The 24,389-nt window shown below is 39.7% G+C and overlaps 1 protein-coding gene across 1 annotated transcript in view; it reads left to right on the forward strand.

Moving 5' to 3' along the window:
- The window catches only part of PHF14 (PHD finger protein 14), a gene marked incomplete in the record, with an annotated part of 270,722 nt that overhangs the window by 18,675 nt on the left and 227,658 nt on the right, over window positions 1-24,389 (forward strand). The window contains 1 exon segment of the mRNA XM_034760532.1: window positions 20,593-20,752. Within this exon segment, the coding sequence (XP_034616423.1) occupies window positions 20,593-20,752 (160 nt within the window).

The raw sequence follows: 24,389 nt of genomic DNA on the forward strand, positions 1-24,389 counted from the left end.
AACACTACAGACGGAACACAACTGCTGGGTCTGAACTTAAGTCATACCTGAGATAACAGTTGATACCAGGCCTTCAGCTGCAGTACCCTATTCTGAGAGTGGGAGAATTATGTGATTCTACCCTGAGAGAGGGCTGATAGCTTGAGGCCTGAGACCTGAGGAGGGAACACTCTAAAAGATGAGTGGGAGAGGGGTCAGAGGTGCAGTTAGTCTTGTAGCTCTGACATATTTGGTGGTGAGAGTGGGATAGTAACTAATGGTTAATACAGTGACTGTGCTTGCTTCACCCCAAGGCTTTCCATTCCCTAGATCTGGGGAAGACCCAACTTTTCAGACTCCTCCTGTTTTCAGCTGTTACTGTTTGGGATCCTAATGATCAAAAGGACACTAGCTTGGCAAAACAGTTTCCTTTTTTGAGTAGATTTCTATGGGTACTCCACTTTAGGTGTGCATGTGTCCCTGAGCCTTTGATCAGAGATTTTTTTTTTTTTTTTTATAGCAGTGCCTGTTCAGCCCATGCATGAGCCTATTCATCCTTGTGTCCCGTAGTGAGGACATATAGGGTTGCACAGGTGAACCACCCTGAGTTCCTTCTCAACTGCTGTTGAGCCTGAGATGGAGCACTGAGGTTACACCTCCTTAGATTTAGTTCTAGTATAGTTAGCTTAATTTGTTTTGGGGGTCCCCTTTTCTCTTAGCTTTTCCCAGCCTAGAGGCTGTTCTAGAGCATGCCAGGATCCCTAGGCTTTAAGTGGTGTCTTTCCAGTTGGGAATCTGTTCTGGTCAGTGATGAGTATTCGTGGAGGCCTTCACCAATTGGGAGACACCCATATCCCTGGTAAGTGTAAGATCTGCTTTTGAAGGAGGAGCTGATCTCAGGAAAAAAAACAGGGAGATCAAATTCAAATTACTGATGATGGAGCAAGCCTTAAGACAGGCTTCTGACATGGGTTTGGAGAATCTCCCCATACACTGGCTTCCAAGCACAATTAGTTCCCTGTCTACCTCAGGATCCTGGTCACTGAGGGCCTTGAGGTACATAGCTGTGGTCCCACCTACCTCTAAGTCTTGGTCACCAAGAGCTTTGAGGGTTATATGAGCTTCCTCTACGTCCCTGGTATCGAGAGCTTCATGTAGCAAGACTGGGAATGCCATTAAAAGGGGGCAGGAGAGTTAAGTCTCCTACAAAAAAAGAAAATCTCTGTTTTATCAATTTAAGCTTCTGGAGACCTTAGATCTCAAAGAGAGTTTCATTGAGGCTCCAAGTAGCTCCAGTACTGCAAGATCATCTTAGGCTTCATTTAAGATTCAGCTCGCTACTCCAGATTTGATACCGAAGTCCCCTGTGACATCAGTGACTGTGCTTGCTTCTCCACTTACTTTGTCTACTCCAGCAAACATTCTGCTTCTAAGAAATCTACTCTGAAAGTCTCTCCTGTACCTTTAGTGCTGGTTCTGCAGATTACTTTGCTGGTACAGTCTGAGACTGGATGTCAATTTTTTTCTGCCTTGGTACCAACGACAGTTTTTACAGAATTCCATCCAACTTCTGTTTGCATATCATCGGTAACCTGGGAATTTAAGTACCCAAGAGGATATCTTGTTTTGAATGAACTGAAATCCCTATTTTCTGGTAATATCCAATTTTCTGCTCTGAGATTGTCTGGGTCACTGACTCAGTGCTTCTCATCGAGGCCTACGTCACCGACATCATCCATTTACAGTGAATACCTATTGTCCTCTGGAACATGTTGATGATTCATCTGACGTGCACGTTTCTGTGCAGGAATTTCCATCTACTCTACCAGACCCCATTCTCCTGTCCATACTGAGAGAAGTTCAGCTGGGGACAGGCCATCTTGACTATCAGCCGTTTGGGATGACCAACGATGGATGCAGCTTCCTTTGCCTTATGGGCTCCCTCAGTGGCCTAATTGGGATCGCTGGGTTCTTCCTGAGTAGATGAGTTCACACCATCTACTCAGGAAGAATCAACATTTGCACTATTACATCCTTCTCCCGCACTTTAGGTACTGCCTCTCCCAATCCAGCATGGGTGAGCATAATATCAGAAAAGTAGGTTTTGGTGGTTCCATCCCTTTCACGTCCATCTTTTCCCTGTCTCTTTTCAGGGATCCATCTCACAATAAGTTTCTGAGACAGGAAGTCATCTCTATCCTATGCTTAGGAGCCACAGAACCATTTCCAGTTTAACACAAGGAAAGGTATTCTATTACAACTACTTTCTCATCCCCAAAAAGAACAGGGGATGGAGACCAATATTGGATCTTAGATGTCTGTACAATTATGTGAAACAACAATAATTCTGGATGATGACACTTGCAGCAATAATTCCAGATTGCTTTGTGACACTTCACCTTCAGAACATGTATTTTCATGTCACAATTCACCCCTCCTCACGAGAGCCGCCTTCGCTGCATAATTGACCACTTCCAGTACCTTGTGCTTCTGTTTGGCCTTTCCTCTGCCTCAAGGCTATTCTCAAAGATCATGGCAGTGATAGCCCTAAATGAGAACATGAGCAGCTAATTGTGTTCTTTCCCTCAATGTTTGCTTCTCGGGAGCCAATTTTATCAAGAGGTATGGTTGGCAGTTCAAACGACAAGCTTCTTATTCCACAGATTAGGCATCTAACTAAATCTTGAAGTCCACTTTGACACCAGTACAGTGGACAGTTTTCCATGGGGCTTCTTTGGATGCAGTGGTAGAAAGGGCTTACCTACCTACTGACAGATTTCTCATCCTAAAGAATCTCATCTGAAGTATTCAGCTCAGCCCTCAACTCTATGTAAGGAACTGTCACCAACTATTGGGGCACATGACGGTTTGTGTTTTTGTAACCCAAAATGCCAAGTTTCCTCTTTTAATGGCTCTGGGGATGGTTCAGGATAGTCCATATACCGAACAAGTGGAGTCTGGACAAGAGGGTGTCTGTACCCATCTGGCTTCTACAGTCAGTCAACTGATGGAAGGTCTGTGCAGGAGTCCTATTTATTGAATATCCCCTTACTCTTGTGATAACATCAGATATTTCCCTTTTGGGGAAATAGGGCCTCAGGATCCAGGGCAAACGATCATCCCAAGAGCAGCTTTTCCACATTACCCGTCTAGACTTGAGAGCAGTCAGAAATGCTTGCCTCCATTTCCTTCCTCTGATCAGAACCAAATCAGTCAGGTTCATAACAGACAACATGGCCTGCATGTTTGATATCAATTGTCAGGGAGGGGCATGTTCCCACTCCCTCTGTGTCAAAGCAGTAAAACTCTGAAATTGGTGCATAGCCCACAAAGTAGTCATCTCAGTGTCTTACCTTCCTGGTATTCAGAACATCATAGCCAATGACCTCAGCAGGCACTTATCCCCAAATTACAAATGAGGACTCTTTAATCTAATTCCCAACAACATATTCTTAACTTTAGGATTTCCTGAGATAGACCTCTTTGTGACTGCCACCAGCACAAGGTGCAAGAAATTTTTCTCAAGAGGGGGACTAGTCCCTTAATCACTGGGGGGATGCCTTCCTCATCTTGTGGATGGGAGGTCTTCTTTATGCATATCCACCAACACCGTTACTTTTTGGAAGTACTGAACAAAATCAAACAAAACGCCATGATCATTTTATTTGGACTGAACTGATAGAGACAAGTTTGGTCTCCTTGCCTCATTTGACATGCTTATCGTCCACCGACAAGACTTCTAACTAGCTGCCATCTGTTGTCTCCGCATGCTGGAGAGATGCTTCACCCCAGTCTGGAAGTTCTGGTGTGGTTCCTAGATGGTTCTCAGGGATAGAGACTTCTTGTGCAGCAGAAGTGCATTATATATTAAACAGGAGAAAGATGTATGTCAGAAATACTTATCTTCTGAACTTGAAGAGATTTCACTACTGATGCACCCGTTGAAAGTCTCTCCTGCTCACTGTTCTGTTCCTACGATCCTTGACTACGTGTTGGAATTAAAGACCTCAAATCTCTCTGAGTTCCATCGAGGTTCATTTGGTAGCTATTACAGCCTTCCACTTGTCTGTGGAGGGTTTTTTGATCTTTGCTTATCCGACAACTTCAAGATTTCTCAGAGGACCAAGGAATCTTTTGCCTCAGATTAGAGAACCTTCTCCAGTATGGGACTTGAACCAGGTTCTTCATCACCTTACAAAACACCTCTTTAAGCCATTAGATACATGTTTTGTTGCTTCGTTCATCCATGAAAACAGCTTTTTTAGTGGCCATCACTACAGCCTGGAGGAACGGAGAACAGGGAGCTTTAATGGCAGACCCTGCTTTTTATGGTGTTTTTCAAGGAAAAGGTATTGTAGAAACTTGGGATGTGACTGTAACTTTAGTTGTCACCTCAATTTCCTATTAATCAGTCCATTCATCCCCTAGTTGTTTTCCCCAAACTGCATCAAACTATACAAGAAGCTGCCTTCCATACCTGAGATGTCAGAAGGCTATTAGCCTTCTATCTGGATAAAGCCAAACCATTTCAAAAGTCTTCTAGACTCTTTGTTTCAATTGCAGACCTATCCAAGTGATCTGCCATCTTCACCTAGATGGATCCTGGAGGGTATTATTGGATGTTATGATTCTGCTGACATTCAGCCTCCTAGAGTAGTAGCTTCTTCTGCAAGGTCATAGTCTTAGTTTTTGGCATTACTCAAAGATGTTCCAGTTACTGAAATCTGTAGAGCTGCAGCTTGGACCTCTCTATCTTCTCCAACCATTATGCTCTGGTTCATGCCTCCAGATCAGATGTTGTGGTTGTCAGTGCAGTTCATTCTTCAGTATTGGAATCTGTCCTCAAAGTTCTCCCGAAGAGAATCACCCATAGGGAGGCTATTCAAAGAAGGAGAGGTTATTTATCTTGTGCAGTAACTGGAGTTCTTCTAGGTGTGTCCCTATGGGTGCTCCACTACCTGCCCTCCTTCCCCTCTGCTTTGGAATTTTCTTTGGGACTCTGTGGTAGAGAAGGAACTGAGGGCATTCAACCACAACCCTATATATCCTTGCTGCACAGCATCTGGGTATGTAGAGCACATGCACAGGTCAAACCAGCACTGCTACCAAAAATCTGCAATCCAAAAGTGGAGGGGCATATTCACATCTGAAATAGAAAGAGTGGGACACCTCTTGGAAAAACTCCAATTATTGTATAATGTGAATAACTTCTCTGTCTCTTCGTTTGGAGCCTAGAAGTGTGCCATTGTCGTGTAAATAGCCTCTTAGTGTGCGTTAGTTTTCCTGCTTGTTTTTCCCCACAGTTCCTTATTCACATAATAAAGCCTGACCAATACATTAATCACACAGGAAAGTCTTATAACCCAATTTTACAATAGCGTCACCTCACTGACCAGGTCACATACAGTGTTAATAAAATTATTATATCTCAGTATTCTTAAATTACTATATAGTAGTTACATGTCCTCCACTGTTGTCTATCCTCCTTTCTAAGAGGTAAATAAATAAATTACGCTTTTATGTTAATAGAGATTTAACAGCAGAAAATGTTCTCAATTTTTGGGAGTAGTAGGTTAGTCAGAAGAGGAAAATGTATAATTTTAGGACTCTAAATCTGGGTCTTTATGTGATTGTCTACTACAGCTAGAATAGTTACTCTGTAATGATACTGGTGCACATCATCTCAAAGTTCTGTTTCTAGTGACAGACTGGAGCAGCCTTGTGAGATAAATATTTTAAGCGTTAGTACCGAGTTTGCACAAAGCCTATTTTTTTTTTCTTATCAAGAACCTTGTCCTCACATAGGGATGGATTCTAGTACATTAAGCCTATTTGTAAGCCTGCAATAGAAAACTCCTTTATAATCTTTCTGTTGTAAAGATGAACTGGTGAGTCTTTGGCCTGGCTGCCAAAATGTTACATGCAACTGGATTAACTAAAAATGTAGTATATAGAACTGGAAGCCAGTTTTTCCACGAGTGTTAATTGGATGGGACTTAATTGCAGTTAGTTATTTCAGCTTGTATGATGTCTAATAAAGCTATTCTCCCCCCCCCCCCCAAATGGCAAGGTTCGATTATAAAATGTTATGCACCGTTTTATATGTTTAATTAAAGGTGTATTTGGCTGGTAAAATTAGATTGACTATTAGCAATTAGTGTTACTACTAGTGGTGGGAAGAGGAGAGAAGCAGAAACAGTATTTGGAGGAGAAATTTTGAAAGATGATTGTGTGGTTGTGAAGTTACAAAAACTTGTCTTTAAGCATCATAATTTATAATGTGAATCAAATACTTCAGCTTAGCTGTGCAGTTTTACAGGGTTTTTAGTTTCTTTGATTTAAAAAAAAAAGATGAAATTGCACTCTTACTATAGCAAATTGACACATCTGACATCTTACCTCCAGATCTTTTAATTGCATTTTTCTATTCTGTTCCCTCTCTGTATCTTTGTTTTCATAGTTTTTTGCCCTCTTTAGGTGCTCGTAGGTCTCTTCCTTATATATTAGTACATTTGTTCTGAGAGTTGCCAGTGTGGATTTTTTTCAGGTTGATATGGTGATATAAGCAATGAAGATTCCTATTTTGGTTCTTTAAGTTAGTGTTAACCAGTTTCCTTCATAAATATATTTTTGTGATATCTCACTTCTGTTCCAAGTTTCCACTTGATTGTTTTGAAGTCTTCTAAAGTGGGTTGCTGTGTACACATTCCTGGTAGATCCAGTTGCCAACGCTTCTTTTGATTCGTTATATTTAAGATAGAAAGCTAATACAGTGAGGTCACCTGATTCTTGACACACCTTTTTATTTCTAGAAATTTCAAGTGATATCTTTAGTTTGTCTACTTAAAGTATTTTTAGTTATAAAATTGTCACTTCTGAACAATAATAATAATTCTGTGTAGACCTGTGCTGATTTTTCTTGATCTTTCAGTGACTTCTCCAAAAGAGTAGTTTTTAAGGAACTTAGTTTAATTATCTTTCTGTATCCCCTATTGGTGGTATCAACGCCACAAATATTTTTTTGTCATATATTATACATTGAACTTCAGAGCTACGTCTTAAGTGAGTACAAGTATAAGGTATTAAAGTTACAAACCGTTACAAGAAAAATAAAATGCTTTCTAGTAGCCAAAACTCAACAAGCTAGACTTGGTTCAAGGTAAAAATCCCTACCGCATATTTCCAGCAACACGGCTGACCAAATTCTAAGGTTAGAATTTCCCCCCACAAAGTCAGAGGGCTGGTTCCTTTGTAATCTTACATGGAAGTGCGGGTAGGGGAAGGGAGAGGAGAGAGATGCCTTGTGGTGTTCTTTGCAAATCACTTTTATAGTCCAATCACCCTTTGAATAAACTCTGTTTGAGGATTAGCCTTCAAACAGGAAAGAAAGCGACGTGGAGTCTGTGGTAAAGGTGCCACCATGCTTTCTTCTCCCCTATGTATGCAGATTTGCGTTGTCTCCTGCCATTTCACCCTTTTGCTGTCTCAAGAGCCCTGTTTATTACTTGTATGTAGGGCCCTACCAAATGCACAGCATGAAAACCACGGACTGTGAGAGTAGACCTCCCTCATGAAATCTAGCTATTGGAGGGGAGGTGCAAAGCTGGGGGTGCCCCAGCTGGGAGTTCCTACTATTCACTGGGTTCCAGTTGCTAGTCTGTTGAGCTGGGGAGGGACAGGACTTCCTCTTCCCTGCATTGCTGTTCTGTGGGGGAGAAAGAGGGAGGGAGATCAGACTCATCTCTGGGTACCTTCCCTGGCTGCAGGAAGCTCTGTGGTGGCTGCCTTCAGAGTCCAGCTCTGAAGGCAGCGCAGAAGTGAGGGTGACAGCTTTGTGACCTCCTCTCTCTTCCCTCCCCCATCCGCCCACGGTTACAACACTGTAAAATTTCAGACCTAAACATCTGAAAACCTGAAATTTACCAATTTAAAAGCCCTCTGGCCGTAAAATTGATCAAAATGGATCTGAATTTAGTAGGGCTCTACTTGTATGTAGATTGAGGTAGTTGTACATTTCTTTGTTGAGGATAGACCTGTTTGACAACTTTTGCCTAGTCAGGGTTGTGTGGGTTTGAACATGTGCTAACATCATCATGGGGGGGGGGGGGATTCATAACTTTACACATAATGTTGCTGCATACACTTCAGCATGATATCATTGAACAGCTAGTTATTAGTTTTCAAATGATAGCTCACAAGGTATATTTTGTACAGAGATTATTACAGTAGTGTGTAGGGGTGCTCTTGGTCACAAACCTAGAAACCCCAAACTGAGTCCAGTTCAATTCCCATGTATGTTAAACTTTGAGAAGAGCCTTCTGTTTTTTCTGTGGCAAGGGGGACCCCAAGGCTGTTGACTAGGTTCTGAAATAGCTGAAGCATGTATTTGCAGTTACCTATCCCTAATCTTCTTGCAAATAAGAAGATACTGAGATTGTCCCCAAGACTGGCCTGTCCAGTGCGGGGAAGTATCGCCTACTCCAGCATGGAGCTGCATCTTTTGAAATTGGCACATGACACCATGTATCCCGTGGGCACAGCTTTATCAAAATAATAATGGCCTTCAAACTGAAATTCAAACAAGTTAAAGCCCCTGGGATGCCCTGGAAGCAATCTGAATGCAGACCTCATGTTGCATTTTGCCAACGTCACCCTAGGACTACACTCCTTAAGCATGGCTACCCGCAGCATCAAATAAGGACTGTCTCACTGAATACAGCTGGAGGGCAATATAATCATTTTACTGTTGAGCCCCAGGGATTGAACAGGTGATGGAAAGTCTATGTTCCCCCCCTTGCCGCCATTGCTACCCATTTAGAAGAGATGTGAAATTTTGGTATTGGAATGCATGAGAAGGGACCTGCCACCTCCAAGGCGCGCTCTGCCTTTTCTTTATCTTCGAAGCCTTTAGTGGACTTTTTTGTCCACAGGTGGCACCTCATGCCTTCATATGGGATTTGAAAACCAGCTGAAAATCCATTCCATAAATAAGCTTTTTTGCTAGAGTAGTTCAATAACAAATTTCGTAACTCTGTAGGTTAATTGGAGAAGGAGCCTTTTTCATGGTTGCCTTTCCATCTAGCATCTCCTGAAGAACTGGGACCTTGCAGACCCTCCCCCCCCTTTTCTACAGCCCTGCAGGAACTACCCTTGACTTACGTACCAGGAGAGTGTGTTATGCTGACTCCAGCACATCTTACAGCAATGGTTGTACCAGCCTTGGGTGTGAAAACATTTCCTATCATTAATCCAAAGTACCCATTGGCTTTTATATCCGTGTTTTTAAAAAGAAGATTTTGGCACTGGCATTCTGCTTTTTGTGAATGGCAGCTGGGCGGGGTGCTAAGGGTCATACATACAACCAAAGTTCTGTTTTACCCCATGGTAAATCTGGTTCCCCTGCTGCCTTCTTTCTTAATTCCGTGTCATACCTGAGCCATGCTACCTCACCATAGTAGCATAAGCCCTCCTACTAAGTCCTTGTACTGTAAGAAGGAAATACACCTCTCGGGGCTCCTAACACTAATTATACTCACATAAATGTGTAAGGATACAGACCAGTTCAAGAGTTTGAGTCACCTTAACGCTGCAGGGTTTGTCCTCAAAATTTTTTATGCTATTTACTCCCTCCTCCGTCTGCTCTTCCCTGAACAGCAAGGTAAATACATCCACACATTCCCCTTTCCAACCTTTTCCTTAACCCCTTTAGACAGATGATTCCCAAGTGGGCAGTTGGATCCCACATAAGCTCTAGTGGCATTAACTGCTGTGTTTCCTGCCTGTTTTGTTAGGAATGTTGCCACCTGGTGAAGGGGCAGGAGGGGCTCCCTAATTGCTCCATTTTCCTTTGTGGTACATGACTTTCATCCCTAACCTGTGAGTGTCGCCACTCCTCTGAGAGGGGACTATTTTGCCAATCTCTGGGCCACCAATGCCAGTTATCTTACTAGGTCACCCCATGTTCCTTTGGGGAGGGGGAAGTCTAAGGGATAAGCACTCTGAGCCACCACCCTTTTCCCCCAAGCACCGAAGTTTGCGATTCCCCTCTATTAGTATGTGCGGGCTATGGGAGAATACACTGTCGCATCCTGAGGATACCTGCTGGATTCTTGGCAGGTTATGGGAATGAGGCCCCGGGCTGCTCACCCACTTCTCATCATCCTCAGTAAGGCTTGGACCTTTACTTTCCGCAAACTCAGAGCCTGAATTCATTATTTGGGCCTCCTGTATGAGGGTTCAGGATCCCATCCAGGAGGAGTGCAATCCTGTGACTCAGCACCATCTACACAGTGAACTGTCCCTGCTGAGGTCCCGGCTCTTACCCAGCTGCAATCCTCCGTTTGTGACTTTCCTTCTGCAGTTGTTGCAGGCCATGGATTCTCATTTAAGCTCTTTTCCTGGGAAGACTGAGCACATTTTCACTCTGGGGATTGTGCTTCCAAGCCCACTGTTCCCTGGCAAGGCTGCCCAAATAACACTTACCCACCTCTGAAACCACAACTCTCAGAGCCTCTGTTAGGGCAGGATTGGGTCCTTGCCTGCAGGAGGGAACCGCTGCTGCCTATGCCCCGACGCTTACTGCCTCGCCTTGGTGGGAAGGAATGGGGTGGAAGGGACTAGGTGCTCTACCTGGCTCCCTCAGGGTGGCTCCTGGAGCAGGTGCCTGCTGGCCCTACCTGTGGCCAAGATCCTGGGAGCCCTCCTCTTCCCCCACCAGAGCTGGACATGGGGTGGGAGGGGATGCAGCCAGAGAGAAGGAGCAGTGCATTCCCGCAGCAGCCACAGTACTCCAGTGGCATCTCCTTATGGGGGAGTGTAGAGAGCAGGGGGGAAGGTAACAGACCCAGCTCCGACAGGGCTGCTTGGGAACACTTGCCTGCCCTCCCCCCAGCTGCTGTAGTGGCACCCTGTGATCCCCTCCCCTCTCCCTGGACAGTAGTGGGAGGGGTGTGGGCTGATCCAAAAGACCTTGCCCTGGAAGGGCCACTAAGCCCTTCCCAGCCACTGTAGAGGTGCCATGTGAGCCTCAGCCAATCTCCCCCATCCCTGCAGGTAGGGACCAGGAAGAGTGATTTTTTTTCCCTAGAGCTGGGCAGCCTAGGATTCCCAGCCATCGAAGCAGTACCACGTCACCATGTGCCCCCTCCTCCCTCGGAGCAGTATGGAGAGGTGTGGCAACAAACATGGCTCCAAGGAGGGTTACTCCCAGCCTCTGTAGCAGCGCCATGTGGCTATTGGACTCCTCCCCCCACAAGTGGGTGGTGGGATAGGGCGAGGCCCCAGTTGCAGGCCTGAGTGGGGCTATACCGCTTCAGATCCCAGCTTCCCCATGTAACTCTCAGTCAACCCCCTTCAAGCAGGGAGGGGATGGAAAGCATGGACTTCCTCCCTAAGGAGGCTCCTGCCCTGATAACAGGCAGAGCCCCTATGCTGGGATGGGGGCAGAGGTATAACTGCCTGCAGTGAGACAGGACTGACTCCCTCCCATTGGGACAGATCCACTGCTCATGGAGAAAAGGGCCCCAGAATCAGAGGATGGCTGGTAAGGAATATTGAGAACTGCTGTTGCCGGTGGAACCTAGTTAGTTAACCCTTTCTCTGCTGTAAGAGATCTGAAAGATGGTCCCCATGGCTCTTGAACTGGGCTAATCCTGAGAGCTCGGAATGCTGGCCAGTTTGCACCCCCTCCCCTAGAGGGTTGCTAATTTTGGTTGGATGTATTCCTGGACGTTTTGTCATATGACACAGTCTTTAATTCCTGGAGAGTTGGCAACCCTATAGCTGGACAATGGGTGCAAGAGACTCTCGAGGGAAGCGCTACCTATTGTCGCTTGGTGAGTGTCTCCCTTCCTTGTTACTGGGACTGGCCCCCTTTCAATACTGGTCCCGTCAAGTTCCCCCACCCATTGATGTGGGTGGATGGCATTTCTGCGTCTTCATAGTAAACAGTGTCCTAGATATAGAGTCATAATAATATCCGCAGAACAGATATTCTGTATTGTATAGTTCCATCCCTGCTGTGTAGCTTTATTTGCCTGAGTGTACACACAAGTCTCTGGCTGAATTGTATTCCTGAGAGTTGACTTCCCTTCATTTTCCTCTGTTGTGGACAAGATTCTTTCAGTGTATTTATCAGCAGTGATTAATGATAACCTAGTGCATTCTCTCTCAGTAACAGCTGCCCTCTTACTGATTATATCAATATTCTGCAGAGCTTTTGCAAGATGTAGTTAACAAAAAGGTTGAATGCCTCCTTGTGGCTAATATATTTATTTTAAAATTACCAAGGCTGTCACTGAGTTCAGCTTATGTTAAGAAAATATGTCTGGCTCAGGAAACATGAACAAATGTGTGATGTAATTACTTGGCAGAGGGAGTTAAATTTACGTTGTTACATAAATGAAGTTTGGCCAGCACATGATGAAGAAAATAATTATTAGAAATGCATTCGTAATGCTAGAAAGAGTTAGCATAAGTACCCCAGGCACATGACTTTATTACCAAATTTAATTAGGCAACATCTCTCAGTCAAAACAAGATGGTATCGAGGAGGTTAAAATGTTAATTTATTAGTAGATTGATAAGCAAATTTGTTAGTAAAGGAAATCTGATAACTAGATGCCACTGCTGAAAAAGCATTAAATGTTTGAAAGAAACTGATTGTCATCAATCCATATGGTAAAATATGCCACCCCTGAATACCGTTGGGTAATTTTGAATAATCAAATTTGAGGAAATCACAGTCTGCTCAGGGGTATTCTATTCTACAGGCAGAAAGAGGTTACATTCATCAACTCTAGTAAACAATTTATACTGGGCTGTACTGCATTCTGTATATTAAAGTTATTGCCCAGACATAACCTCCAATGTCATTTACTGGATTAATATATTAAAACTACTTTTTTTTAAAGCATTTTATTTGTTGATTTTTTTTTTGAATTTTTATTTAAAGCTGGTATCACACTAAATAAAAAAGTAGTATAATTTAATGTACGGTATCAGTAATAAATGTTTTTAGCTATGGTAGCAGATATATTAACACACCTCTAGTATACTTGTCTCATATATTTTAATCTTACTGATGAGTGTTGCATGGGAATGGAAGACTAATATTTTTTTAAAATTTCTGTTATGTTGTTGCTTAATTTCCTGAAGTTAGTTTTAGTTTACTATGGAAAATTCTAATTCTGTCACTAGAGGAGTTAAAGCATTGTTACTATTTTATGCTAGTCAATGGATAATGAACCAAACCAACAAATTGTATTGCCATATAATTGCAGAATTCAGTAGTTTAACTGCTCTGCAAACAAAAATATTAACTGATCCATCTTACTTGAAAAGTAGCCGAATTTAATTTTTAATAAGTCCTCTGCTGTTTATTGCATTATTATAATGCAAAATATAGTTGCCTGCTGAGCAATAGGTGAATTTTCAGAGATTGAGACGTCATATAGAAATATAGTATTGCCTTGAATATTTCTTGCCGGAACAAAATGTAATTGCTAGTGGCAATAACAACACTTTTGTTTTTGCACAAAAATTAAGTAGCAATTTCCTGAACTGCTTTTTGCTAATTTAAAATATATTATTTTAAAGTAGAGCTACATAAAATTTTGACTTTTAGAACCGAAGTTAACAAACCTTGCAATACCAACAGAGTTTACATATAGACTTGCATAAATTTTAGATTGGAAGTATATGAACACATCCATTATTGGTTGCACTTTTTCTTTACTATATAAACTGAAATTGTTTAAGATTTTTTTTTTTTTTTTTAAATGTTGAACTCAATCAACTTTGCCACCACCCTACACTTTTAAAGCAAGAGATAGGTATGTTATGATTTGCTGTTCAGGCCTGCGGTAGCTTCACTTGGGACATCCCGTGGTAGAGCTACACTAGCCTGTTTAGTCCCCAGGCTGACAAACACTTAAGCATATGAGTAACTTTTTACTCTTCTGTATAATCCTGTTGAATTGAATGGGGTTATTCGTGTAATTAAAGTTACTTACATATTTAAGTGTATGAAGGTTTGGGGTCTTAGGACTTAATTTGAGAGGTGCTTATCATGTCAGCAACTCCCCTTGACCTATACAAGAATTGTGGGTGCTCAAGACCACTTTTGGGCCTATTACTTTACTTTTTCCTCTGAAAACAGAACATAGAATTTGGGCAAGAAGCACATATGTAATCTAAGTTGTTAAATAATTGGTGTCTTCGAGACCATAAGCTGTGATTGATATTTTAACTTTGTATTAGTGAGTGTTTTAGGAATTATTTTTATTAATAAATAAAAGCTGCAAAAGGAAGGGTGCAATTTGTATTTGAACCCATTAATTAACTGTAACATTGGTAAAGACTTAGGGTGATTCATGTCTTTTACTCAAAATGAGCACAGTTGTCTCCAGACAATTTGCTATACAGATGAACTGCATTAATACCTATTTTTGAAAAATCTGATTTTAATAGTTTGTACAAGATTTTTGTTACTTGAAGTTACCATAGTAACATATTTTGATTTGTTAAATGTTTTTATGTGGTGTTTAGTCCATAGATTTCACATGTGAATATCATTTTTATCTTGTTTATTATATTATAGCTGGTCTTATTGGTTGGATAATTTTTATGAGAGGTTAAATACCATGCTTTGGGGAATTTGCTGATTAGTTCAGAAATGAAAGATGATTTTTGTGTCTATGTATAGAATTTCATAATTGGCCAGTAAAGTTAATGGGATTTTTCATCTTCGTCTGAAGCATCAGAATTAGGAAAGTGGACTCTGGGGTGGTAAAACACAAATTCATGTTTTTATGATGATGTGAAAAAAAACAAAGTTTATATTTTTACTTTACTAGCAATGAGATTTATTAATCAAAGTATGACTTATTTTTCAGTTATGCTTATCTAATAAAAGAATATTAGAATTAGAGTATTAACTAAAATTATATTAAACTTGTAGATATGTAATAAAACGAATTTAAGTGAATAAGATTACGTTCTTTAAGCAGTAAATGTCACCATTCATCTAGAGGCATCCCATAGTTCTTTCCAAAATATTTTTTGTATAATTTTATTATGATCACCTTTTATTTCTGCAACTGTGGAATAAATTATACTCATTTGCATTTGTGGACTTGTCATTTGTTATGTCCACTTTCCTAACTTCAAAGGTACCTGTGACGTTCTTAGTCTGCCAGCAGAATTCATGCAGGGGAAAAAAGGACTCATGATAGAAATACTCCCCCTTTTTATTGTGTTTAGTAGTTTGGCTCACAAGTTAGGGAACATGTGATATGTGCCATTCACATCTTTGGTTTACAGTAATGATACTTGGTTGTTACCCACAACTTGAAATTTGATCTTTTTTTATAAACAAAACTCAAATAGTTTTGGGTAGTATACTGCCTCTTGACTCTCTGTATCGTTTTTTGTGGTTTTACAATCACATTTTTCTATTTTTTTTTTTTTTTTGTTAAATGCTTTTGTTTCTAAGTACTGACAGTGCATGGGAAACACCAACTGATGTCATATTCACAAAGTAAACAAACAAAGTAAACTGAAAACAATATTTTTTCCACTAACCTTCAGCTGAAATCCTGTAACACTAGTAGATAATTTTTAAATTGATGGTGTCCCTTTTTAAAATGTAAATTTTGAGTTGAATATATCCTTGTAAAAACATAGCTTTTTCTGAAATGTTAGCTAAATTCACAAGGAAAATGTTTACTTTTTTATTGGTAAAACCAGAAAGGAGAATGGAAATGTGTATTTTAGTTTTCTGTTTCTATAGATATCATGATTTTGTTTGTTATACTAATGTAAAGTCATTGACAGGATTCATGGTACCTTTCTTTGTTTTACAGCTGTAAACTCCCTCCTCTTCCCCTTTTCCCCCTGACTAAATTGTCTTCAAATATTCTGGGATTTCATCTGTTTTTGTAGATAAGAGTTTATTCTTGCCACCAATTCAGGCACTCTCATAAGCTGTTTCATTGCTCTCAGACCTACATAAATGGCTAGGTTGTATAAGAAAAGACAGTAATCTCTGCAAAACATTTCTCAGTTATGTTTTGCCTAGAAATAAATTAAACAAGTTTAATGAGAAATATATACAAGAAAATCTCCTTGATCCGGTTGAAAAAGTTCAGGGAGATATGGAAATGCAGCTGTTAACAGTTTCAAACAAGGCCTCTTATTGCAAACAAATGTTCTTAAGTGCTTGGTGGAAGTTGCTTGTACCTAAATTTCTATTTCACTGAAATTTTCTACCAAGTTATATAGGTCAGCGTAATAACAAGCATACCATCTCAACCTGCCCAGGCCCTAATGTGTGACAAAACTGAAAATAAATGAGACAAAAATAATTCATGCAGGAAAATTTAAAACAAGGGTAGTTAATCCTTTAGTGTAACTAAATTTTGAAACTTGTTTCATGATTCTTTAATTTCTGATGTAAGTAATTTTCAGTAATAAAAGCAAAAGGACTCCAATTTAGGTGCCTTTGAGCAGTGAATGATGAGGGATGTTTGAGGACAAGTACAAATTGATGCAGAGAAGACTAACAGATCTGTTCAGCTGTGTTTTGTTTATCTAGGTATTCCTAATATGTCCATCTGTACAGTATCTGAGCTACAACACACCACATTGACCTCTGCACTGTTAATGAAACGTCTGTTTTAACTAAAACTTTAACCCACTCATCTCTGAACATTAGTTTGCTTTATTACAATGCCAAGAGCTACCATATGTAAGGTGAAATGTAATATAAAATGGTAAAACTATACTAATGTAAACACTACATCAGTTTGTTGGACATGTTTCTAATTTGACTGTATAAAGTATGCTTGTTAATATGAACCATGATTTATGCTTGAGAACTTAGATAAATACAAGTCAAATTTAAAAGAAAAAATTAAATGCAAGTTAATGTTCTCTAACTTGACAAATTCCAGTAAAGACAGAAGGTCTTTAAAATTCCACTGCTTAAAAGTCGGAGTATCTTAAGCAGCTTCATAATTGAGAAAAATAGTGTTCAGAAAGGAAATAGTGGCTCACTACTAATGCAGTTCTAACATTCTCTTTTAATCTAAAATGTCAGAAGAGCTCATGCAAATTCCCCAGTTTCTGTAATGTAACTGAATAAACAGCATTTAAGGAAGTGCCCTTTGGGCAACAAAGAAAAGTTTGTGGAAATTATATTTAATTTTTGGCCGTAGAATGCATCGTGATGGTTAGAGCAGCTTTGTAACTGAGGCTTTAATTGTTCTGGCAGGAGACACTCTCACTAATGTGAGAATACTGTGACATGTTTTGAGACCAACTAAAATCCAGCTATGACTAATTTTTATTAAACTGGGTTTTAAAAAAATATATATTTGGTATAATTGTCATAAGCATTTTACATATGTTTTCATTAAAAACTGGTGACCCCTCCTTACCTTTTTTATAATTTTGATTCCAAATGGTGTAAAATACTTGAGCAGATTTCTTCTGTACAGTTGACTTATTGTCTTGATGAGGGAGAGGGCAGTGGGGTGCAGGAGAAGGAAAGGGCAACATAGGCTCACGTGATGATTAGGGAGAATGGTAGACGTGGTTATGTGATGTGGTAAGTAGAAGGTGGAGAAAGCTCTGTTTACGAAAAAGAAGAGATGGGTTGGAAGAAGTTAAGTAGATCATTCTAAGTGATTTATTAGTGATGGGAGTGGAAGGGGAATCAGGAGCTATGAGGAGTTTAAAACTGTATGAAGAGGGTGGATTTGAATATATTTGTATGTTTTATGCTTTGATTTTTCCCACTGTTGATCTGTAGCCTTTTAATTTGTGCTGTTTTGGGGATGGCAGAATGGAAGGAGATAGTCCCTTAACCCTGCTGTTTTAGGCAAGAATAGAGAATGAGCGTAGACAAGGAAGCCTACACTATCCTTATAGGTCTGATGTGGCAGTGGGGGTGTTTCTGCTACATTTCCTGAGCCCTGCAAATCCTACCTGGGAGCCTAACTTTACATGATATATATGAGATTTTGGGGATAAAGAAGATTGTGTAACATTTCATGTTTGTGTAACATTCCAAAAAAGTAACTGTAGGCAAATTAGATTTCTTTCAAGTACACGTACACAACTTTTAAATATTCTATGCTATTATAATATGATACATATTACCTGTCAAAATTCAGGGCAACTGCCTCTGTTTTTCCCCACATGGTGCAGCTAGGGCTCTTACTTTTAGGCCTCCACCTCCCTTGCAGTCATCTCTCTTGAGGGGAGATTTATATTTCTTTCCCTACTGACCAGGGTTTTTTTGCAGACTGAAAAGTTCCTTGCCTACACTGTTGTTCTCAGCAAGCTAGATAGCCTAAATGGCCAGCGTCTGTGGTTTGCTTTCTCTTCAGAGGCTGTAAACTGCGTAATTTCCCATTGCTATACATTACCACACAGGTCTTTCTAAGCAAGCACATTTATTCTTAAGGTAAGAGCAATTATAGAGAAAACAAATAAACAATAAACCTACACGCATGCTTAAAAAAAAAACTTACCAGAAGTCACTCCCCTCCCCCCGACTCCAGCAGGAGCTCTGGCAGGAGTCAGTCCTTTAGACCCTTCCATTAGGATTGGGACTCCCCCTTGGATAAAAGGTTTTGTCAGTTTGCTGGATCATAAAAAAGGCCCTGAGTCCGTTTAAATTCAGGCTGTTTATCCAAAAGTCCTTTTTTTGTATGTTAGTCTCTGGAGAATCCAATTTGCCACCACTATGTGCAAACCTCTCCCAGTGCTGGTACCTCACTGGCGGTGTTTACATCCTGAGTGAATTTGCCTAATAATCCCTCACTGTTCTTAATTCTTTGAGGGCGGTATTCACTCTCCCCTAGGCAATTACATATAATCACTGGCCCACAATGATGCATAAACTTAATACAGTATGATTTCTCATATATATTGCATAAAATTGCCAGATCTGTTGCACTGTATGTTTGTTTTTAAAACCTTGATTTATTTATACAGCACATTGCTGTTACCAGTGACCATTTATATGGCTGTAATGTTGTTGCAAACTTCTGTTTGATGGATAAAATAAACTGTTTTGCAGCTCTCAAATTTTACTGGCTATTTTTGATAAAGTATTAATAAAGAGCATAATCTATTTTAAAATTTTAAATTGGAAAGGTAAAGTAAAAACCAATGTTCTGAGTATCTGTTCTCTGTGTATTTATCAAATAAGATGTTTGCTATTTTCAGTGTGCAGTTACAAATTCTGCATCCAATTTTCAGTTTTGTAGTATCTCGTGGGAAATTCTATTAGAAAAGTCCTAGAATACCACTGCCTCTCATAACTTATCCATTCAGATCTCTTTTCATGTTACCCCACCTTCTCCCCCACTTTTTCTCCCCTTCCTCTGCCAGTTATGCCAACCTTGACATGTCATTTGTCCACTTCTACAGTAGTGTCTGCACTTCCATCCATACTGCTCTCTATACTTGAACACTTTTCCTGAGTTGGTTCATAAGGCTATTTTCCTTTCATTCTCAAGTCTCCTAAAGTCCTATCGCTACCATTACACCTAACAGCTGACTATTTTGCAGTGGTGTGGGGTGCATGTGTGTAGAATACTTCAAATTTTAAAAAAACAACATTAAAAGCTTGTTTTAAGGTGTGGGCAGTCACCACTTGGCCATCTTACTTTTTATTCCTCTTTCTCCCCCCGTCCACCCCTGCCCCGGCCTTTGGAATGTTCTTTGGGACAAACGAACATGCCTTCTTTTGTGTCCTGGTTGCTAATGGGAGGGGGAACTCCCAATAATGCTAGTAAAAATACCCTTGAACTCCAATTTGAAATGTCTGTATAAGTACTATTTGTAAATATTTTGACATCTTTATAAACTTACATTTACTTATTTAGAATTTTGTTTTTGCTTTGATGCATTTATTCATGTTCTACATTTTCATTTTAAAGGTGACCTGGAAAGGGGAAAAAATAGCTTATGCCCTTTTTTATTTATGATGTACCAAAAAAGAAGGCCTGAAAAGTTAATTGTTTTATTTTTACATTAATAGGTCATTGCCTGTCAGGGAGACTGTAAACTGACTGGAGAACTAATGTAATCATGACATAATGAGTTAAAAAAGTGAGAGGATTTTTAATTGCTGTTTGAAATCCCTTTTTAATGCCAATTTAATTTTTACTGACTAACATTTTGAATAATGGAAGCCTTTATTAAAGATTCAACACTCTTATCCCTTCAGTTTAGATGTTAAAGTTCACCCTTAAAATCTTACCAAATTAGGGCAGACCAGACTGGACAGTCTTGGTATTTTTGTGGTAAAAAACATACAAATCATACAGATAAAACATGTTTTTACATATAAACAAACACTTTTCAGGCCTTCTGTATATATTGGAGAAGTAAAAATCAAAAGCCCAATTTTAAAAAAATCCTTTGCAAGTCACCTTCAAGGACTAGATTTTTTTCAGATACTCACCTTTGTGTGGATGCAAAGTTGTGCTTGCATAAAGTCTGTTTAGGGCTGGGTTGAAAATCTGTCCCTTGTAGTCTGTTTTGAAATAATTGTACCTCCTTTTGTATTCAATTGCTCTTTATTTTCTCTGTCTGTAGGTTGCTATGGTGTTGACGGAGAGAGTGATTCTATTATGAGCTCAGCTTCAGAAAACTCCACTGAACCTTGGTTTTGTGATGCATGCAAATGTGGGGTATCTCCTAGCTGTGAACTATGTCCCAATCAAGATGGAATCTTCAAGGAGACAGATGCTGGCAGGTCAGGTTTGAGAAGCGATTATTCAAACTTGATATTACCACATAGTCTTAAAAGTAAAAGTGAAATATGTAATACATGATCCTGGTCCTATTCCTGTGAGTTTCATTAGGGGACAATAGTATTGGAGCTGATCTTTTTTTCCCCATTTTGATTTAGGAAAATGCTTGTATTTTCTAGTCCAATATTTAATTTTTGTATACTTTTAATATCCTTTATGCCCTATGTAATAGGAAGCAGATATTGTTTGGTCGATTTGAACATCGAAGTTTATTGCCCTATAAGCTAAAAATAGACTGAGGTGAAGCAGAGGTCAATATATAGTTCAGGAGGCAATACATCTTGATGTTCATTGATATATGCAGTCAGCATACATTGTTCCCATACATTAATCAATACTGAGAAATCTTCCCTTCATGGCCACGAATTTCTTGCTCAGTTTAGGGAAAAAATATTTTAAAGGGTCAAGGAAATTAGAGGAGTAGAAAGTTATTTACTTATTTTATGTATTTCAAGCATTTATACTGCATTCACCACCAAAATATCTGGAACAGAGCTTAGATTAAGGCAAAAACATTACCCATGTGTAGGAAGCTAAATACCAGTGCAACTGTCCCCACCCCACTTCAAGACTTCAAAAAGAGATATGAGTAAGACCTCATCAGTAGATTAAATGACAGGAGAAGAGAACCAGCAATTATGGAAAACCCTTAACAAAGGCACGTATAACATAGTTTCATTAATATAGTCAGGCTTGGGTTTAGTTTAATTTCTGGCAGCAATGAATTCTGAAGGTGTGGGCCTATGCTACCAAAAGCTAGCTTCCTCGAACCTCACCCCTGTCATAATTTATCTGAAGTGTTTTGGGCAAACATAGCTTGTGTGATTAGTCAGAGAGGTCTTGATATAGTTAGGCCTTGGCCAGTTAAGGTTTTGTAGATGTTAACCAACACCTTGAATTTTACCCAGAAGTTTTCTAATAACCATTGTGTAGTGTGGAGCACCTTTATAATATATATGCCCCTGCTGGTCGCCTTTATCACATGGCAGAAAGCTCCATTCTTCACTAGCTGGAGTTTGTGTTGCACCTGTGGTTGGACATGGATAGGGTGCATTGAAGCACTATTCTAGAGGTAACAAAGGCGTGTAGGAATGTAGTGAAGCCTGCACCAGCAATGAAAAAACAGACTTTTGGCTACCCCAAGATGGAAAAACACTTTTCTGATCACTGAGAGATGCAGAAGACTATCAAATTGCTGACCACTTTGACAAATGGCAAGCAAATATAATAATTTATGGGATTGCTCATAGACTTCATCATTTTCCTCTATGTGCTGCTTCCTGTCAGTCAGCATTACCTCAGTCTTGTCTAGACTCTGCTTAAGCCTTTCATGCTGATGATGATCTCTGCCAGATAATGGGATAAATGTCTCAGTCAGGGTGTCTGTATCGCCTATTACCTCTCTGTTTCCCCTAATAGCTTTCCATGTTGATCAAGTGGGGTAACAATATTAAGCTCACGTAGGGCCCTCCAGCTGAGAGCACTTAGACAGGAATAGCACTATCTCATCAGTATTCTCTGGGATCTATGACAAGAAAGAACAGAACCACTCTAAAGTGATTTCTTCTTTCCCTACCAGATCCAAAAAATAAGTCAAGAACTCTGGATGTTGATGGTAATAAATCCTTTAAAAAATCCTGGCAGAATTAGCAATGCTGACTGACCTCTGACCAGCAGGATATCTTTGACTATCAAGGTCACTGCTGTTGCCACACCATATGCACATATGCTTCCACACATCTGAAACTTGTCTGATATTCAAAGAATTGGAGGGTTTTCAGATGCTGGGCCTGCTATCAACACTTCAATGATTAATCTTAGGAGAGGAAGACAGTACAAATAGTTGGCAAGGACATTAATGTCAAGATAGTGTTTTAATCCAGGCTGAGCCACTGTGTCTTTTGGACTTGCATGGGTGTAACAGTCCTGAGGAACCTTATTAGTGATTATGATGAATGAGTCAAAGAACCAGGTAAATATGTATTATTATTTCAAGTACTATAAGCACACTAACCTTCAAATCCTAGCAGTATATATGGCTGTGAAATCTTTCACAATTTCAGTGTGCATTCACAGAGAGACGGTTCATTTTGTATATTTTAAAGCTAGTATAATCAGCTATGTACTGTACAGCAAAATAGGGTCTTTATTAGTAAATAATGGCATGGGCAAAGTATATCAAAGTGCCTAGTTTTTCCACTTTCAGGTATCTGCTTAAATTCAGGCTGGTTTTAATAACTTTCTCCCTCAGTTGCTTTTGAGAGCCAAACGTTTTGGTATTACAAAAGTGATACAGTTATATTTGCACAAAATATAAGGAAGTAGTAAAAACTGCAAAGTTAAAGACAATAAGTTTGCATTTTGCCTTTGTTGATAATTATTTGCATATGTGTTATGACTCAAAGGAAGACCCTTCATCTGAAAAAAGCTTTAATTACACTGTTCAGTACTTTCCCTATCTGTCGCAGGTATGCTCTCATTCTTCGGTTCAAGTGCTATAAAACATTGTATGCATGTTTTGTATATAATGTGTTCTAAGAACATAGCTATGTTTTCTCCCTGCCGTCTGCTTAATGTTCTGCTCTATCTCCCAGCCAAGGACTTTGTTTCATCTTACTTTTAGCTTTCCCGCCCAACTTATTTCTCAGTTTTCTACATATGCTACTACATTAGTGATGTGACCCTGCAGTCATTGGGAAATGAACACATTCAGAATGAGGCCCTTAGAAACAGCATTATGTAACAAAAAGAGTTTTCCACCTTCTATAAATGTAGTGTTATTGAGAATAACATTAATGGGTTTAATTCTTGCAGGTAAAATTATGCTAGTGTTTTAACTTTCTTAGGGTCATATCTCCCCTTTATCTTTGATATCAGGGAGGATTCTGCACACTGTGACTTAAGTCTTGGGGAAGAGGGGAAAATGTTACCTACAAAGAAAAGCAGCTTGATACTGGAAACCATAATCTTTAATGTTGCCCACCATGGCATTTTTAAAAATAGACTAATGATTTAGGTCTTGTAGTCAATGGGTTTACTCACACGCATAAAGTTAGGGCACATGTTTAAGTTACTAGCAAGACTGGGGTCTCAAACACCTCCAGAGACCTTAGTTGAAGTGTCTTGATAACAATAAATAATGATAATAAGTTTGTTCTTAATCTAGTCTCCAGTGATTGTGTCTGCATTTTAAAACCATTGCACAAATTTGGAACAATTCAGTTCCTCACAATTAGCAGTTACAGAATTTAAAAAAGTAGTAGTAGTAATATTAGTAGAATAAATTGTGCACACACAGCCTATGCTAAAAAGAACATTAAGGTTGCCAAGGTAAGTGCTCAAAAGCTAGGTAATGCCAGCATTAAGGCTGTGTATGCAACCTTAATTCATCCTTCTTGTATGTGTGCATTGACAGTCTTTAATTACATGGTCACATACTTTATAAAAATAATGAACCACAAACAGTGCTTAAATATTTTGTATACACAGAGTGGACTTGATTAATGTGGGAGCATTTCTTCATTTTACTAGTTCTCTGCACAGAGTGGCAACATAGTTGGATAAGATTTTTCTCTCCAT

The sequence above is a fragment of the Trachemys scripta genome, chromosome 2, assembly GCF_013100865.1.
Source record: "Trachemys scripta elegans isolate TJP31775 chromosome 2, CAS_Tse_1.0, whole genome shotgun sequence".
NCBI classification, from domain to species: domain Eukaryota; kingdom Metazoa; phylum Chordata; order Testudines; family Emydidae; genus Trachemys; species Trachemys scripta.